At 35.2% G+C, this 19,381-nt stretch overlaps 4 protein-coding genes across 4 annotated transcripts; all 4 read right to left on the bottom strand.

The window, feature by feature from the left end:
• Window positions 1-853: 853 nt before the first annotated feature.
• LOC149032406 (uncharacterized) lies at window positions 854-1,750 on the bottom strand. The gene has a single exon (XM_089173176.1). It carries the CDS (start codon window positions 1,748-1,750, stop codon window positions 854-856), a length of 897 nt encoding a protein of 298 aa, XP_089029302.1.
• A 510-nt stretch (window positions 1,751-2,260) lies between these two features.
• Window positions 2,261-3,609, bottom strand: LOC149032405 (uncharacterized). Its single transcript, XM_089173175.1, has 5 exons — window positions 3,450-3,609; window positions 3,322-3,380; window positions 3,006-3,252; window positions 2,600-2,910; window positions 2,261-2,404 (listed from the first exon to the last, which is right to left on the bottom strand). The coding sequence occupies exons 1-5, from the start codon at window positions 3,607-3,609 to the stop codon at window positions 2,261-2,263; spliced, it is 921 nt and encodes a 306-aa protein (XP_089029301.1).
• Window positions 3,610-4,951: 1,342 nt separating this feature from the next.
• On the bottom strand, window positions 4,952-6,004 carry LOC107068641 (uncharacterized). Its single transcript, XM_015325281.1, has one exon. It carries the CDS (start codon window positions 6,002-6,004, stop codon window positions 4,952-4,954), a length of 1,053 nt encoding a protein of 350 aa, XP_015180767.1.
• Window positions 6,005-16,217: 10,213 nt separating this feature from the next.
• Window positions 16,218-16,768, bottom strand: LOC149032404 (uncharacterized). Its single transcript, XM_089173173.1, is given in 2 exon segments — window positions 16,218-16,525; window positions 16,528-16,768. Coding segments are annotated over 2 exon segments (549 nt in total).
• Between the last annotated feature and the right edge of the window lie 2,613 nt (window positions 16,769-19,381).

The raw sequence follows: 19,381 nt of genomic DNA, 5'->3' as shown, positions 1-19,381 counted from the left end.
TTTATTTAATTTTCGCAGATAATAAATTTTTGTTTGTTGCTTGACTGCATTAATGAGAAGTTTTTAGGATTACAAAAATCTGAGTCTATAATGTTGCATTATTCTTTATCTTTACTAAAAAAAATTCGTGTGATTTAAAGTCGATAATATTACAAGCTAAATGCTAGATTAAAATTGTACAATTTTTCAAAACTCTATAATTTGTTTATTATAAATGTATTTATTTTCGCAGATAATAAATTTTTGTTTCTTGCTTGACTGCATTAAAGAAAAATTTTAAGGTTTACAAGAATTTGATGCTAATATGTTTGTAATTTTTCGTATCTTTACTAAAAAAATCCTTTTACTTACATTCAATAAAGTTACAAGCTAAATTTTACCTCAAAATTTTACATTTTTTAGTAATCCAAAGTTTGTTTGCAGATAAAATGCATCATAGAAAAATTTGTCAGTCAAAAAAATCCGATTTCATAATGTTTAAAGTTTGTTCTAGAATAAAAATAAAAAAAAAATTAAAGGGACGAAATATTAAAGAGACGCGGATTGAGTAGTCGGAGAACAGTCAGTCAGCTGTTAATCAATGAGATTTAAATTTTAATCAATAAGTTTTCGGTTGCTAAGATGTTAGTTGCTAATCAATAAAACGTTAGTTGTTTATGAATGAATTGAGATGTTAAGAAAAAAAAAGATCGTAATCAGCTGTTTAGTTGTTTTCATATGCAAAACCATTCTAGTCGATATCGGTTGTGAAAAAGCTGTTCTCTACATTAAATAAGAAAAATTGTGTTACTCTTCTTGTGCTTTACTTGTTACTTTTTAAATAACATTTCGTTAATATTTATTCGCTTTTATTTTAAAGAACGTTATCGTACACATTCAAGAAGTTTTTAAGACGAAGATTGAAATTTGATAAATGTTCCCCTCTTGATAATTGTCTGATTTCTTGACTGAAGGCTGCTTGTTGAGTTAAATGAACCCAGTAAAATTTACCATCGTTCAGCTCTTGGACAGTGATTAGTTCAGTTGTAATATTTCCCATTTTGTTTTGCAGTCTTAGGAGAAATCTTTTGCAAAGTGAAGTAATGCGAAGAAGTCGCATAAAATCGTGATACTTTAGAATCAAATTTCCGAATGATTCAGATATTTTTATAGTTGTAGTGTTCACTTTAATTGGACGTTCTTCTAGTTCGTCGTTCACTTCTAGGATTGTTGAAGTAGTGGGCCATGTAGAAGAAGGTTGTTGAAGCCATTCTGGACCAGCCCACCAGATATGATGTTTAGCCAGTTTGGTTGGGGTAAGTCCTCGTGTAGCACAATCTGCAGGATTATCTTTTCCTGGTACATAATGCCATTTAGCTGTAGGGAGCGTTTCTTGAATTAAGCAAACTCTATTATGAATAGATTCTTTCCACCGAGATGGATGGGCATTTATCCAAATATGTGTGATTGCTGAGTCTGTCCAAAGATGAACTGAAGGTTTATTAACTTCGAACTTTTGAAGGACAAGATGAACTAATTTTGTGAGCATTACAGCGGCTGATAATTCTAATCGAGGAATCGTTAATCGTTTGATGGGAGCAACTTTAGTCTTTGAGCACAATAACACAGTATAAATTTTGTCACTTGAGTCTTTTGAGGCTACATAGATTACAGCGGCAAGAGCTTGCTGAGACGCATCACAGAACCCATGAATTTCACAGGGATTGCTGTGGGACGTTTGAAGCCAGCGAGGAATTGACATCAAGTTCATCTCTTGAAAACTTTAATCAAATTTTTCCACTGAATGGAAAGTTCTGTAGACAATGGGTCATCCCAGTCAAGCTGATTAGTCCAAAGTTGTTGAATAAAGATTTTTGCATTGATTATTACTAGTGATAGTAGTCCAAGTGGGTCGAAGAACTTGGCAATAGTTGAAAGAATAGTACGTTTAGTAATTTTCGAATAGACGGGAACATTCCATGTGAACTGGAATTCATCAGTGATTGGACTCCAATTCATGCCCAGTGCATGTACGACGGTATTTTTGTCGATGGTTACTGACGAAGCAAGAAGTTGATCAGAAGAAGATATTGATTGAAGAATCGAAAGATGATTGCTTATCCATTTTTTAAGAGGAAAACCGCCCGCCATGCAGAGTTTCCTGTTTCCACTGTTTCCTGTGCTTCTTGGATGGAATCTGCACCACCAAAGATATCATCAACGTATCGTCCTTCAGTTAGAGTTGATATAACTAGAGGATACTTTGATCCTTCATCTTCAATTAGCTGTTGCACTGCTGTAGTGCCAGAAAAGGAGCGCAAGCCATTCCATAGGTAACAGTTGTTAGTTGATAAATAATAAATTCACCGTTCTCATCCTTCCACAGAATTCTTTGGAAATTCCAGTCATCAGAATGTACCTTGATCTGTCGGTACATTTTCTCAATATCCGAGATGAAAACATACTTAAAAAAGCGGAACCGTAAGAGTACATCTATTAATTCAGTCTGCAATTTAGGTCCAGTGTGAAGAATGTCGTTTAATGATAATCCGCTTGAAGTTTTGCAGGATGCATTGAAAACGACTCGTAATTTGGTAGTCAAACTTTAATCTCGTATTACCCCATGGTGAGGTAAGTAATAGCAGTGCTTAGGTTCAGCAGAGGACTCAGTTACTATACTCATATGTTGTAAGCTTTGATATTTATACATAAATTCATAGTAAGCCGCTCGTAATGACGAATCTCTTAAAAGTTGCTTAGATATGGTCAATAACATTCGATAAGCTGCACTTTTTGATTCTCCAATGGATTGAACTGGTTTTCTTAATGGTAATCTAACGATGTAGCGGCCAGTATTATCTCGAGAATGTGTTTTTTTAAAATGATCTTCACACTCTTGGTCATTTGGTGTCAAAGAAGAGGTATTATTAACTGGAATATCATCTAGTTGCCAAAATCTCTTTATGAGCTGGTGGAGTTCATCAACAGACGTGTGAAAACACTGTTTCAAGAGGTTGGAAGATTACCAGTGGGCCCGAAAAGAATCAATCTGAAAATAGTTGATTGACCTGTAGGAGTATTACTTGGGCCTTTTCGTAGCCCTTCTAGGCATATTTGACCATAATAATCTGCTCCGATGATGATGTCAATTTTTCCCGGTTGATTATAGTTAGGATCTGCTAGTTGTAGCTTATGAAAATGACTCCAGTTAGATTTTGAAGTGGATTGAATCCTCGCTGTTAGCTTAGGAAGAATGTGAGCTTGTAGAATGACCTGTTAAGAAAAATCAAAGTGTGGTCGTAAAATAACTGTAACGATACCTTGAGTTCTTCCAGCCCTCACTGAGCCGATCCCATGTAATTCAAATGTTATTGGATTCTTATTCATATGAAGCTGCTGAACTAGTTTTTGAGATATAAAGGATACTTGTGATCCTGGATCTATTAATGCTCTTGCTTGGACTTAGAAACCTTGCTCGGAAATAACTTTGACTTGAGCGGTGGCTAACAGGGTTTGATTAGCTATTAAAGTCGAATGTGATGCAAAATTGGTTTGAACACTTAGTGTTGAAGATGCTTCCGTCGGACCAGGTCTGTGGATTGCTGTATGATACTTTTTCCCGCACTTCATACACTTTTTTGTTGACATGCATTTATTAAGGATTCATTTTGGTTCTTACGCCGAAAAAAGGCTATTTTCACGATTTTTTTTAGGCTTTGTATATCTATATAAAAGTTGTTGGGTATGATAAATACACTCTAGAAATACGAGAAAAAAAATTTTTTTTATTGTTTTTAACATATTTTGACATTTAAAATGGCTGACAAACGTGAACCCTTCAAAAGTAGGTATGCTGTTGGCGGGCATTGAAATTTGAGAACGGTTGATCTAAAACAAAAAAATTAAACGGTTTTAAATTCAGTATGACAATAGCTATCGGGTATGCTAAAACTATCAATTTTTATGAAAACAAAACAAAATGACGGTCATTTTTCGAAAAAAAAGAATCGTTGATTTTTTTCGCACTTTTTTGTAAAAAAAAATATAGTAAAAATTAATATTTTGACTTGATTGTAGCATGCTCGAATGCTACCAGAGATAGCCATTCATGTTTAGAGTATGTAGTTAAAATTTCAGAAGGATCGGTTGAGTAATTTCAGAGATATCATGCCCGCCAACTGAAAAAACGTTGTTTCGAGAAAAACGCGTTTAAAGTTTCTTTTAACAAATTTGTAAAAAGTCTGACTTTACCTTATTTTGCGATGCCTGCACCATATAGTATGCCTTCTGCTTCTTCAAAATACTTATTTTCTGCCCCTTTAGTCTTTTTTCGTTGTGTCCTGGCCTCTATCAAAGATTCTCCGCTCAAACGATTGGCTAGCGCACACGCGTGTTGTCGCGGTTACTAGCGTAATTGACTGCGATAGGTCAAGTTTTATCCCCAAAACGTGCATTATTTTCAGTATTGGATCAAAACCTTCGTTGAATATACAAGCTGCCAATTTACAAGCTATTTCAACAATTTTTTCTACCATTAAATAGGTGTTTAGGCACCATAGCCCAAACGCATTTGTTGAAGCACCCATTATTATTTTGAGTGTGGCCACCTAAACATCTTTCAAGTAATTCTGTTTTTGTCAGGTCAACATCAACCTTTTGTTTTTTGCAGCTACATTCATGCAGAGACATTTCCACTTACACAACCGCAGATGGTTTGTCTCCTCTATCTGTAATTTTTTCGCTCTATATGTTTTGATCGCAAAATAATATACTTAAACTGCTTGGATCGTTCTAAAATTTTTGTATGATAATTTTACATATGTCTACTTTCGAAAAATGCAAAACAAAATTGATTTTTTCAAAATGATGATCCAGAATGAACCCTTAACTATATGGTTTCCTAAGCAGTTGTAGCATAATTTCTTTCCTTTGATGATTGCCAATTTTTTCTCAATTGGTTGATTGCTAAACGCTAGGCATTTAAGTATATGGTAATCTCCGGTGCAATTTGAACCTTCTTGGAAGTATTCTGATCTCTAGATGCGTAATGAACCATAGTTACTCGTGGATTGTGCTGAGGACCAGGCTTTCTCGATTTTTTAACTGCTTGGAGAGTTAACAAACGACTTATGAGAAATTCCATAAACTGTTTCCACGTCGGAGGGTCTTTAGTTGAGCCCAAATGCAGTTCCCAAGCTTTCACCGATTCCTGATCCAGACGTTGAACTGCAATAAAAACCAAGAAATCATCCCAAGTCTCCACTGGTCGTCCGAGTGTCTCTAAAGTTCGATAGATCTGTATAATTGTTGAATACAGACTTTGCATCTCCGCAGCAGATTCTTTTGTCATCTTTTTCATCGTCAATAATGATAGCAATGCGGAGTTTACCAATAACTGCTTATTCTCGTAGAATGAAACTAGCGCATCCCATGACCTTTGGAAATTGTCAGTTGTTAACGCCGTATTTTTTAAGAAATCAGCTGCTGGACTAGTAAGGCTCTGCTTGAGATAATGAAGTTTCCATATAGCAGACAGGGAACTATTATTGATGACCATAGAGTTAAACATATCTTTGAATTGCAGCCATTCCGATGGAACGCCATTAAATTTCGGTAAATCCAGACTTGGAAGACGAGGCCCATAATGATGAACAGGAAATTCTATATGACTGGTTAACGATGATCTAATCTCGGCTTGATTTCGTTGATCATACAAAGTATTCATCCTTTCCAACGCTTCTAAATAAGTATCGTAGGCGGCACGGTAAAAGTCGTCCTTGGAATATGAAAGCTTTAATACATCTTCCTTTTTATCTTCACTTAATTGCCTTATTGCAATTTTTATTGCATCAAGAGTGATAGAAAATTTGCTCCAAGACTCTTGCAATGCCGTTTTTCGAGCTTCCACTAGTTGAAGAGAAATATTTTCTTCTCCGACACGAGTTAAGTTGGTGATGGCATCGTTGATAATTTTGATGAGCTCCATCTGCTCATCAACATACTTCTTCACATGACTGACTCTCATCTTAATATTGTTTCCATAACCATGCCCTGCTATCAAAAAATATTAATTAATCAAATGTAAAGAATAAGTTTCCAATTAATATTTTAATGAGTAAATTGAATAACGTTATTGCGCTTATTAGTGTAGTCTTAAGAATTTTAATTATTAGCGTTTTGATCATATCAACACGATACTTCCAATGTAGTACGTTTGAGATCAGGTAAAATTTCTGTTCACTCAGTGGATAAACGTTAGGCTAAAAAAAAAATGTAGTTGTTTCTGAAACTTAATGAGGAGGAAAACTTTTTAGAACGTATTCAAGGAAGCTTGCAGGTGTGACCTTAAAAGGTGATTAAGTTGCCGAACCTTGGGTACGATGATTTTCTAAAGAGGGTACCGCAAGGGAGCTTGTAAGGCAACCTAGCAAGGTGAAAACTCAGACCGAACCTTGAATACGATGATTTTTTGATCTAGAAGTCACTAGTAGTTGATGTTCTATGGATCAGACTTACATGTCACAACAAAGATGATTTTCTCAGACTCAGATATTATAGTCAAGATGATTTCCTTAGTTGCAAGAACCACAGCTAAGATGATTTCCTCAGTTGTAACAAACACAGCTAAGATGATGTTCTAAGAAGCAGGTTTCACAGGACACGTTTTGGAAGATGACAGACTGATAGCACTGCATGAAACTGGCGAACTTCTAAAATCTTCGTCTTAAAAACTTCTTGAATGTGTACGATAACGTTCTTTAAAATAAAAGCGAATAAATATTAACGAAATGTTATTTAAAAAGTAACAAGTAAAGCACAAGAAGAGTAACACAATTTTTCTTATTTAATGTAGAGAACAGCTTTTTCACAACCGATATCGACTAGAATGGTTTTGCATATGAAAACAACTAAACAGCTGATTACGATCTTTTTTTTTCTTAACATCTCAATTCATTCATAAACAACTAACGTTTTATTGATTAGCAACTAACATCTTAGCAACCGAAAACTTATTGATTAAAATTTAAATCTCATTGATTAACAGCTGACTGACTGTTCTCCGACTACTCAATCCGCGTCTCTTTAATATTTCGTCCCTTTAATTTTTTTTTTTATTTTTATTCTAGAACAAACTTTAAACATTATGAAATCGGATTTTTTTGACTGACAAATTTTTCTATGATGCATTTTATCTGCAAACAAACTTTGGATTACTAAAAAATGTAAAATTTTGAGGTAAAATTTAGCTTGTAACTTTATTGAATGTAAGTAAAAGGATTTTTTTAGTAAAGATACGAAAAATTACAAACATATTAGCATCAAATTCTTGTAAACCTTAAAATTTTTCTTTAATGCAGTCAAGCAAGAAACAAAAATTTATTATCTGCGAAAATAAATACATTTATAATAAACAAATTATAGAGTTTTGAAAAATTGTACAATTTTAATCTAGCATTTAGCTTGTAATATTATCGACTTTAAATCACACGAATTTTTTTTAGTAAAGATAAAGAATAATGCAACATTATAGACTCAGATTTTTGTAATCCTAAAAACTTCTCATTAATGCAGTCAAGCAACAAACAAAAATTTATTATCTGCGAAAATTAAATAAATTTTAAACATAATTAATGTAATTTAATTTATTTTGTATCATAAGAAACATTTGTATATTAAGAAAACAAAATATTTTGAGGATTACGACATCGGATTTTTGTAGACTAAAAAATTTTTCTATTATGCAGTAAATCTGCGAACAAACTTTGAATTACTGAAAAATGTACACTTTTCATTTAACATTTAGCTTAAAATTTTATCTACTTTAAATAACAGGAATTTTTATTAGTAGAGATAGCAGAATATACCAAAATATTAGACTCAAATTATTTTAATCCCGAAGTTCATAGAGGGATCTGCTTTACCGACAATATCGCTCGGTAACTAGGTCAGTCGAAAAGTGGGTGTCGGTAATACCGACATTGGGTTCTTCTAGTACTGACTTTATCGGACGACATTATAGTAGAATGGTTTTTTCGAATTTATTATTTTAACGTGCATAAAATATTCACACGTTCCTAACTTATTGATTAAAATTTAAATCTCATTGATCAGGGCCGTACCCGCGTGATCGAGGACTTAACGCACGGCAATTCATTTGTACAAAAAAGATTTTTATATTTGCTATACATTGACTTGAGTAGCTTTCGCAGAATAATATATTCGATACCGGTACATAATAACATCGCAAAAACAACTCGATCAAAAGCGGCAGAATTTAGGATTACGGTTAGCGCACCTTGAGACTTTAATTGAAGAAGGGAGGTTAAGTATAAACGAATTAAGAAGGCGTTACGAACGTTTTACCAAGCAAGTAGATGACTACGAATCATTGCATGAAAGTGTGGTAATAATAACGTCGGATATGTAGGAGTTGACGATTTAGACTAGCTTATAGATAGATACCACGTGATCGGAGACAAAATTCATTCGAGCGACACCGCCGCAGTTAACAAACCTAATAACTCTAACGGAAGCAACGATACTACGAAGACTCGCGATCAACAAATACAATTACGGCGTCTCTAGATCCTGCGATTCGACAGGAATATAGCGAAATGGATCCCATTTAAATCTAGCTTCTTAACCCTCATGGACGCGCGCAGTGACGTGTCGGACTTAGAAAAGCACGTATACCTCCGCGACTACCTTCGCGGCGAGGCCCTTTGAACGATCGAACACTATCAATTAACCGGGGAAAAATATAAGGATGCGTGAGGGGCCTTACTGAAAGCATTTGACGTACAACGTATACTATTAGCTCGGGCAATCGACGCGTTAATCGACATACCTCGACCAAAAACCAGATCAGCGAAGGACATAACAGCGTTTTTGAACGAACTGCGTTCTCACATCTCCACGCTTGAGATATTTGATGACAGTTCAGTGGCCTGGCGAGTACGCCTCGCTGAACGCGCGTTACCCCCTGACATGCTACAAGAATGGAACAAACAGATAGATACCAACGAGTATCCGACTATCCAGCAATTTTTTAGTTTTCGAAATGAAAACTTCTTTAGAATGGGAGTGATCTGAAAAGTAAATAAACGGAAACGAAGCTATAAAACGGCTGCTATACTAAATAATGAGAGAAAAAGAGACAAACATATAGGATTTAGCCTGCGAGAGAATGAGACTGAATACCTGAATATAGCTATACAGTTTTTCCTATTCTCGGTCTCTTTCTTTATGCTATGATTCGTAGTTATCGCTCCTGGTTGTATATGTGTATGTTTGTGTGCGACTGCATACTACAAAGCGTGGACACGTATTCATTCGATACTCGAAATGTTTGTAGGTAGGAGTAATAAAAGGGTAGAAGAATAAACAGGGATAAGCACGTAGGTATGCGACAAAAGTATAAGATCCAAACGAAACGACGGTCGAAATAAAGAAAGAAGGTGCGTGGTCTGTTTTTATTTTACCAAACGTGTCATTTATTCTCTATTTAAAAATGTTTCTTTTTTATTGAAAAATTAACATTAAATTATTTATTTCGCAAATATTGTAATTAACAATTACGAAATATATAGAATATAATAATTTTATTGTCTGCAATATATTACAAAAAAAAAATATTAGAAGATACATGAGAGAAAAAGATTTAGACAACACTGTAGAATACATTAGAAACAGCAAACAAACTCCATTCAAAAGCAAGTAAATTACAGTCACATTTTTATTTTCCTTCTTCATAAAATATATTCGATTCATTAAGATTAAGATGTGTATATTAAATTTGATTTTTATGTTTTTATAAAAAATATACAAAAATTTGTTTTGACCCAGGAATACAAAAAAATTATATTATTAATTTTAATATTTATGTTATAAAGAAATTTGCGGTAATTTTTTAATCAAATAAAAACATTTTTAAGCTGTTGAACGCCCAGCGTTAAGGCAGGATTCTACTTTAGTCGCTCGAAAAAATAGGTATTTTTGTCAATTTTTTATTAGAAAACTAAGAAAGATATTGATGTAGGGTTTGTTGTGCTTCATAAATATACACTTAAAGTACATTAAAAAATTTTTTTAATTTATTTTATACGCTCTATATACATTGGAAAGGCCCTTGAACTGAACGCCTAAAAATAGTCTAGCCTTTGCGGTGTTGTAAAAATCTTGACATCGGATTATCTGAAATAAAAACCTCGAATAGTTCTATGTTCACAAAGACTACAGCAAAAGATGGTAGGAGATTTTTTCATTTACAAGCAAAAATAACAAAATGGCGTCAGTTGAAAAAAAATTATGAAAAAATCTCTTTTTTTTTCTCATTTTTGTCAAAAAAAAATAGTTAAAATAAAAATTTTTTTATAAATCTGCTACCACAGGTTGATATATGTGTATAGATTATGTGGTAAAAATTTTAGACGAATGGAATAGCTAGTTTTGGAGATTTTTACAACGCGCGGTTCAAAAATGTGATTCCGAGAAAAACGCATTTAAAGTTTTTTTAAATACTTTTTTTACCCGCGCACGGGTAGATTCGAGGGACGAAAAAGTACAGTTAGGATGCTCTAATCGTTTTGAAATTTTCAGAGAGTATTCTTAGATATATTTACTTACGAATAATCGAAAAAAAAAAAATTTGAAAAAAAAAAAATTACAAAGTAGAATCCTGCCTTAATCGGTGGAGCTTACCACGGAGCTGAAATTTGTAGACTCGTAATGTACACAGTTTGATAAGCTGAGAGAGCGATACGATTGAATGCATTTTTTAGATTTTTCGTTGTTCAGATCTTTATTTAGACGAAAAGTATTTTGAAAGATAAGTTTGTGGTTAAAGAATAAAGACGAAACACGTTATAAATAATAAAGGGTCTCGAAGTGTGGCAGGCTATAGAGTTGAAATAACATTTCTAGAGAATATCTCTATTAGATCTCTCATTGCATTTTACCTGAACCTTCGTTCAGTCCAGCAGTATTTTCCATATGTATGTAATAAAATTATAATAAATAAATGCTACAATTATCTTACTCTTATAACTGTGCATTCGTCTCATTCTCTCGAAACTTAGATTTTTGAAGGTTTCACTTCTAACACGTGTGATCTGCACACATGATTTTTTTTAACTAGATATGCGCGGGCGTGTGCGCCGTTGTAAACTTCACTAACGCCCGCAACCCTCGAGCCCCGCGCAAAACGTGGATATCCCGAGACGATGACTTTACGACTGCGAAAAAGACAGGATACCTATACAACGCGTACGTTTCTTACTCGGACCTCGACTAATTGTGTTCTTTGCAAACAAGATGAACATTTTGTATACCGTTGCCCCCGATACTACGACATGACGAAACAAGACAAACTGGCAACGATCCAACAGTACGGATTATGTAAGAATTGCTTACGGAGGCACCGGGAATCATGTAGAGCCTTGCGTTGTCGGATATGTCACCAGGCCCATCATACGTCATTACATATAGACAATGACGAGCATGAGACCACGAAACAGGAGAGCGACACCCCCGCGAAGACGGAAACCGCGTTGACATCTCAACGAACCCACCCCCACTCGACTAACACCAATTCTCATGTCAATTTACAAGGTGTACCGAATCAATTCCTTATGAGCATCATGTATCGTGTTAGAAAGGTTGATGAGACTTTCAGACAATGTCAGGCATTATTAGACAAGATCGCCGCTACACATTTCACTACCGAGAATGTCGCGAAAGAGTCACACTTACCGATTAAACCACATTCGATTTCCATGCACGCTATCAACTATACCAGAACTCGATTGACAGGCGTTATCGAGATAACCATTCGATCACTAGACAATAAATATAGGCGGAACTTTTCGCTAGTCATCGTTTCTAAGATAACGCGATCGAATTTAGTAAACAAAATAGAAGGCAAAATCATTATATCTAAAATGTGAAACGCTATGAATCGGGAAGATACATTATGCGTTTACCCTTCCGCGAAGAAGGACACAATTATAGGCACCTACGCGGTATAGCCTTATGCCAATTTCATAATCTCTGAAAGAAGTTGCACGCGAATATCGAGCTCCGGAAGGAATACGAACGAATCATGCGGGAATATATCGAGTTAGGATACATGTCGATCGTCGAAGACGAACCTATAGGAGGTTGCTATCCTCTCCACCACGCGGTCATTAAATTAGCCAGCACGACAACAAAGGTACGGGTCGTATTCGACGCCTCCGCGAAAAATGGTAAGAGACTTTCTCTCAACGACACCTTATTAATCGGACCTACAATACAAGATACTTTAGTAGAACACTTGTTACGATTCCGAACGTATTGATACGTATTGACGGCGGATATCGAGAATATGTATCGACAAATATGGATTCATCCGGACAATCGCTAGCATCAACGGAGATTTTGGTGGCATAACGAACAGATTCGCACATTCGAACTCAAAACGATGACATTCAGAATAGTCTCAGTACCGTTTCCTGCCATACAAACCATAAAACAATTCGCGAAAGACGAAGGCGCTTAGTATCCACTCGGAGCCAAAATATCGAACCGCGATCTATACATAGAAATCTGCTCCGGGGAAACTCTTATTTTAAGGATTCACACCAGCGGGGGGAGTCAGTAACACAAAACTCGCAGCGGTAAACCAGATCCTTGTCAAAGAAGGCTTATACCGAGTAAGAGGTCGATTTCGAACGCGAATTTAAACATTCCAGGAGGAATATACAAAATTATTACTCTCACACCACCACATGACCGATCTCCTTATCCGAAAATTCCAAGAACGAAACTTTCACACCGGTATACAGACTACCCTCTATGCCCTTAAACAACGATTTTGGCTCATCGACGGTAAGAATCAAGTGTGAAGAATCGTACGTCATTGCGTACATTGCATTCGATTCCATACATCCGGCATCCGATGTAAAATGCACCCATTTACCGAGCTCGCGAGTGCAGGAAGCCATCGCATTCTCCCACGTAGGAGAGGATTTCATCGGTTCAATCTACAGAAAGGAAAAGAAGTACCTTAATAAGGGTCGCGTTAAAATATACGGGTGCATCTTCATCTGTATAACTATAAAGGCTGTACACATCGAATTAGTCAGCGATTTGACTACGGATACTTTTTGGCCGCTTTCCGGTGGTTTGTAAGTCAAAGAGCTGTTCCAACTCACGTTAATTCTGATAACGGAACCAACTTCTTCGGGGTTAATAACCAGTTAAAGAAACTATATTCCTTGATCGAGTCGGACGAGTATAAGGCGAAGGTCCATGATTTCGCGGTAGATCGTAGAATCTCATGACGTTTCAATCCTCCCCTATTACCTCATTTCAGAGGTTTGTGGGAAGCTGCAGTTAAATCTTTCAAATATCATTTTAGGCGAAACGTGAGTGAACTTCTCTTCGCATACGAAGAGTAGACCACATTCGCGATCAAAAATGAAGCTATTTTCCAATTTACACCCGCTATGTCCCATTTCGTCAGACCTAAATGACTCAACTACACTAACGCCTGCACGTTTTTTTTAGATTAAAGGAACGTTTACGACATTGTCGGAGGAAAATTATATTAAGACTTCAGCCAATCGATTGTCTTCATGAAAACTCATTACAAAGAAACGACAGAAATGGATCCCACCACAGCATAAAATCAAAGGAATAACACCGTCATTCTCTATGACAAAAATCAACTATACATGAGATTGCCGTGAAGACGGTTCACGAAGTTGTCAAGCGCAATGCGACAACTATTTGTCCATTGTTAAACCATCGTTAATTTTTTTTATGTTGTCTTTTAGACCTAACTATTCCCTTGTACGTACAAGAAGATCGCCTGGCCAGCGATTATCCGGATATGCTGAGCAAGTCAGCGGAGATATGCTGAGTGATTCAGCGAATATGTTGAACGTCTTATGCTATAAGCGATGAAAGGAATATGTTCAATAACCTATACAGCGAGCGGTATATTTAACTGATTAAGTGACCTAAGTCGGAAGTATTGTAAAATTGATTCTAACAAACGCACAACACCAACACATGTATTATGAATGTTATTGATCGTTACACTCTCAACGGAGGGAGTATGTACGATCCGAAATGATCGTACGGTAATTTGCTGTAGTTAAATCGCGCGCGTCCGATTCTATCGATTCAAACTACTCATTGCGAGCATCGATCAACTACCAGCGACTATCGAAGCGCTACGATAGTTACTTCCACCTCTCGCATCCCCACTTCTCACACCCCTAGTGCATACGCCCTGCTGGGCCAGTACAAATGGGCATTCTTTCCCAAAGAACAACAAAGAGAACATCTTAATCTTTAACGAGACCGGAGAACGTAAGACTATTCAACCTCACAACCCTTAAGGTTGTGATCGCTAAACGCGAGGAATGCCAGAGTTGAGATCTTTCCTTTATATTCATTTCACGTTGACGGTAATTTCCCGCGTGGTACGCCACGTGGTGGATTCTCATTTTTGTAATAAAATATCATTCAGGGTTTTTATGCCGCAAGGCTTTTCCCTGACGAGTCAATAAAGCATTGCATCTTTGTTTGACTCAATCACGTATTTTATTTTACACCTAAACCTAACCCTTTATTCTCCACTTCATAGCATATACAAAATCGCCAGAGGACTCTTAATTGAGGAATTTAGGCCATAACAGTAATTTTTTATATTTTTTAAAAGTACTCACTATTTTTAACATATAGGTTTATTTTTATTGATTTTTAATATCTCTCTGTAATTTTATTATATAGTTAAAAGGTAAAAGTATTCCCAGAATTCCGGCTCAAGGTCTGTCAAAACGAAAATTTTTCCATGGTACAGTAATTTTATACATAAACTATTCATATTATCGAAAAATGAACACTTTTGTTAAATTATAGGATTACCTTTTTACACTTTGAATCACAATACTATTTTTTTTAAACAAAAATTTTCATATGATGCAGTTAAGTTACAAAGAATCTTTTGATAATGTCTAAAAGTACAAACTTTTTTAACCTATAGATTTAATTTTATCGTTTTGTAATATCTGGAATCTGATGTATAGTGTAAAAACAAAATTTTTTGAGGATCATGGCTTCAAATCTTGTCAAAAAAAATCTTTTCTATGATGCAGTAAGGTTATAAAGAAACTGTTCTTTTTTTCGAAAAGTGAACACATCTGTTAAATTATAGGATTACTGTAGGGAAATCAATTGTTTTGTATCCGGCTAAGGATATGTAATCTCCCCGTGTTGCCGGTACCATTTAAGATATAGAAAATATTCTTTATTTCGACAAGTGTAATCAGTATACAATTGCAATTCACAATCTCCCACACTCACTCTGACTTCACAAAACGCATGAAACACGCAAATATCCGCAATATTACCGCAACTCGCTACTCATTCGCTTTTCACTCACTAATCATTCTCTAATCACTCATATCGTATCGCTTTTGTCACTCGCTCTCGTCGCTCAGTTCTCTCCACGCTCCTACACACTCGCACACGCGTGACTGTCCTCTCCTTATGGGTTTCTTCCCCCACTCTCTGAGGGATAAACCATCTTCCGAACCGTTCTCGAATTTTCCCAACGTCCAGCTCGGTCTAATAAACAAATCACCGATATCGCTCGAGAACCTTCTAGACTCACAAACAGACTTACACACACAACTTACTCAACTTACAAAGAATAGACCACGCATCGTCTTTCTTTATTTCGACCATCGGGTCCTTTTTCCTTTAGCCTTTTGACGCCTACCTTCTTATCTACGTTTATTCTTCGATACTTAAAACTCCCCTACACTCACCTCCCCCCCCTGAAAAAGGATATCTGGCCTCAGATATTTGTTCCTTATTACCAACACAACGGTTCACGCTACACATACATCCTCGTACACAAGATTACATACAACTATGCCACGCTTTATTAGAAATAGTAGATTAAAGTCCTCAGTCAAATCCTATCCTCGCTTCGCGCTCTTCAATTCTCACCCACATATACATTTCTGAATCATTCAATCGCTCGCATCTTACAATAAGACCGTACGAAGTCTTACATAACTACCCAATGCTATTATTAATAATAATAAATCGAATAATTAACCTTATAATTAAATCGTGCAAAAACTTATATTACTACGCAAACAAAAATGGTCAATCAAATATTAACTCAAGAAGAACGAAAATTACCACTAAGACTACTAACATTTTATTCCTTACCGCTTTCACCCACTTGTAACTACGTAAAGGCCATTTCGCAATGTTTTGCCTATTTTATCTTTTACTACTACTTCAGGGGACAAAGTAATAGCACTAGTATATCCCCCACCCTTGTCCTTACCGCCACCTTTCTTATCACCGCTTCCAGGAGCTTTTTTGTTTTTACCCCAATCTTTGTCAATGTCACTATCACTAACACTTTCCTTACTAGCAGAAGAATCCTCCTTACGCTTACTGGATGTTTTCTTAGTTGGACTTCTCCTTGCGGGCTTCTTTTCCTCTTCCCTTTCTTCTTCCTCTGAATCTTCTTCCCTTCATTCTCTCTGTCATCTGATCCTTCACTGGCGGCCTTGTTCCTTTTCTTTTTGCTGTCTTGCTTTTCTTGTAAACATTCTATGACTAAATCATCTACTTCCTCTTTTCTTGCTGGGAGATCGACATCTAATTTTTTTTCTATCCGTTGTCTTACTTTCTCCGCTAACATTGTAATAAGGTCTGCATCTTTTAAAATTGCGGTGACCTCCCTACGAACCTCGTCCTTAGACATATCAGTCATGGCAGTTCTTCTCGTCGTGCGTACTGCTACTGACGAAACCACGCTCTCTTTAATTTTAGAGGCTGCTAAATGAGATAGATCTACGCGGCCCTCTGAGTCGCAAACATTTATGTTAAATACGTTCGGTAGATCACCTTCCGTTGGTTGCGCCTTGCTCGAACGCCCGATCTCTATGTTTCCCGACTCCACCACCAATCTCACGCTTTTTAGGAAATTTGCCCCTAAGATAAGATCATGTCGCACACACGAATTAGATACCAAATGTATTCTAGTTTCATATGCTTCTCCGTCAACCTCGATGGCGGCCGTAAAATGACCTAGCGTTTTATACAATTCTGAACCTACACCTCTGAAACCGACGCGTTCATTTAGAATATTATTTTTTTTTTAACTAAAATTTTCATATAATGCAGTTAAGTTACAAAGAATCTTTTGATAATGTCTAAAAGTACAAACTTTTTTAACCTATAGGTTTAATTTTATCGTTTTGTAATATCTGGAATCTGATGTATAGTGTAAAAACAAAATTTTTCGAGGATCATGGCTTCAAATCTTGTCAAAACAAATATTTTTTCTATAGTGCAGTAAAGTTAAACAAAAACAATTACTACTTTTGAAAAGTAAGCACTTTTGGTTATTTATAGGATCATCTACTTAGAGATTAGATCATGGTATTTTTTTTTTTTAAACTAAAATTTTCATATGATGCAGTTAAGTTACATATAAATTTTGTATATTTTCGAAAAGCACAGACTTTTTTTAACATATAGGTTTAATTTTATCGATTTTTAATATCTGAAATTTTTTGTATAGTGTAAAAATGATTTTTACTAAGATTTAAGCTTCAAATTTTGTCAAAACGAATATTTTTTTTTATTGTTATGTCCTAGATTTATCGATTAGGAGTCCTCTGGCAATTAGTTGCAAAGAATGAGGAGAGAAGGGTTAGAATAAAATTAATCAAACACGTGGTTGAGCCGAACAAAGATACAATGCTTTATTGGCTCGTCAGGGAAAAGCCTTGCGCTATAAGAACCCTGGATGTTTAGATTATAACAATGAAAATCCACCACATGGCGTTACCACGCGGGAAAATACCGTCAACGTGAAAATGAATATATTGAAAAGATCTCACCTCTCGTCCGCTCCGCTTACGTTCCCTCTCACCTCTCGTAACGACTTAGATGTATATTCACAGGAGCTTAACCAAGGAATGAAGAATGTTCCTTTGTACTGGCCCAGCAGGGCGTATGCGCTAGGGATGTGAGAAGTGGTGATGCGAGAGGTAGGTCCTAACGAGTATCGATCTAGAATATTATATTAATCGATAGAATCGGACGCGAGCGATTTTCGAATACCGCTAGTTACCATACGATCATTTCGGATGGTACATCTATAGTGCAGTAAAGTTAAACAAAAACAATTACTACTTTTGAAAAGTAAGCACTTTTGTTAATTTATAGGTATACTTACTTAGGGATTAGGGCATATACTATTTTTTTTCTAAAACCAAATATTTCATATGATGCAGTTAAGTTACATAACAATTTTTTTTATTTTCGAAAAGTACATACTTTTTTTTAGCAAATAGGTTCAATTTTATCGATTTTTAATTTCTAGAAATTTTTTTTAGTGTAAAACAGAATGTTTTTAAAGATTCTAACTTTGAATTTTTTCAAAACATATATCTTCTCTCTGATGCATTTAAGTTACATAGAAACTTTACAGATTTTTCAAAAGTACAAATCTTTTTTACATATAGGTTTACTTTAATAGATTTTTATTATTGGGAATTTTTTGTATAGTAAAAAAATGATATTTTTCTAAGATTAAGGCTTCAAGTTTTGACAAGAGGAATATTTTTTCTATAGTGCAGTAAAGTTAAATAAAAACAATTAATACTTTTAAAAAGTAAGCACTGTTGTTAATTTATAATATTACTTACTTAGAGACTAGGTATTATATTATTGAAGTGAAAACTTCTTTAGAATGGGAGTGATCTGAAAAGTAAAAAAAAACATGTGTGCAGATCACACTTGTTAGAAGTGAAACCTTCAAAAATCTAAGTTTCGAGATAATGAGACGAATGCACAGTTATAAGAGTAAGATAATTGTAGCATTTATTTATTATAATATTATTACTATATATAATAAAGGTCACACCGGTATGGTCTCTGGGTGGAATAGCCGATAAAAAGTGCACTTTTAACAATTCAAGCAATAAAAACGGAATGCAGAATGCGATAGTTATAAATAGTCACGAAATGGTAGGATGTTTATCAAAGGAAATATAATTCGTCAGAAATTAGGTAAATATAAAAAATCCTTTTTTTGAAACTCAGGTATAAAATTTTTTTTGTTAGTATGGTTTTCTATTTCCCGTTTTCATCTACACTATATAACAAACATTTTAGGATAGATGAAATAAAGACGTTACGAAAAACATATGGAAAATACTGCTGGACTGAACGAAGGTTCTGATAAAATGCAATAAAAGATCTAATAAAGATATTCTCTAAAAATTAGTATAAGTTTCTTAAATACGCAAATATCATAATTTATAATATAATTTTCATATATGCATGGATCAGTACATCTCTTTGAATATTTTTC

This window comes from Polistes dominula, unplaced genomic scaffold, assembly GCF_049000335.1.
Source record: "Polistes dominula isolate Pdom_NZ unplaced genomic scaffold, Pdom_raw_medaka scaffold_35, whole genome shotgun sequence".
NCBI lineage: Eukaryota > Metazoa > Arthropoda > Insecta > Hymenoptera > Vespidae > Polistes > Polistes dominula.
This window is presented reverse-complemented; position numbering and strand designations above follow the sequence as displayed.

Excerpts from the sequence above, each read along its gene's own strand:
- LOC149032406 (XM_089173176.1), bottom strand. The coding sequence starts at position 1,750 with ATGAACTTGATGTCAATTCCTCGCTGGCTTCAAACGTCCCACAGCAAT.
- LOC149032405 (XM_089173175.1), bottom strand. The coding sequence starts at position 3,609 with ATGAAGTGCGGGAAAAAGTATCATACAGCAATCCACAGACCTGGTCCG. Across the intron at positions 3,253-3,321 it reads AATTACATGGGATCGGCTCA|GTCATTCTACAAGCTCACAT; the intron begins GTGAGGGCTGGA and ends TTTTCTTAACAG. Across the intron at positions 2,405-2,599 it reads ATTACTTACCTCACCATGGG|ATCAAGGTACATTCTGATGA; the intron begins GTAATACGAGAT and ends ATGTACCGACAG.
- LOC107068641 (XM_015325281.1), bottom strand. The coding sequence starts at position 6,004 with ATGAGAGTCAGTCATGTGAAGAAGTATGTTGATGAGCAGATGGAGCTC.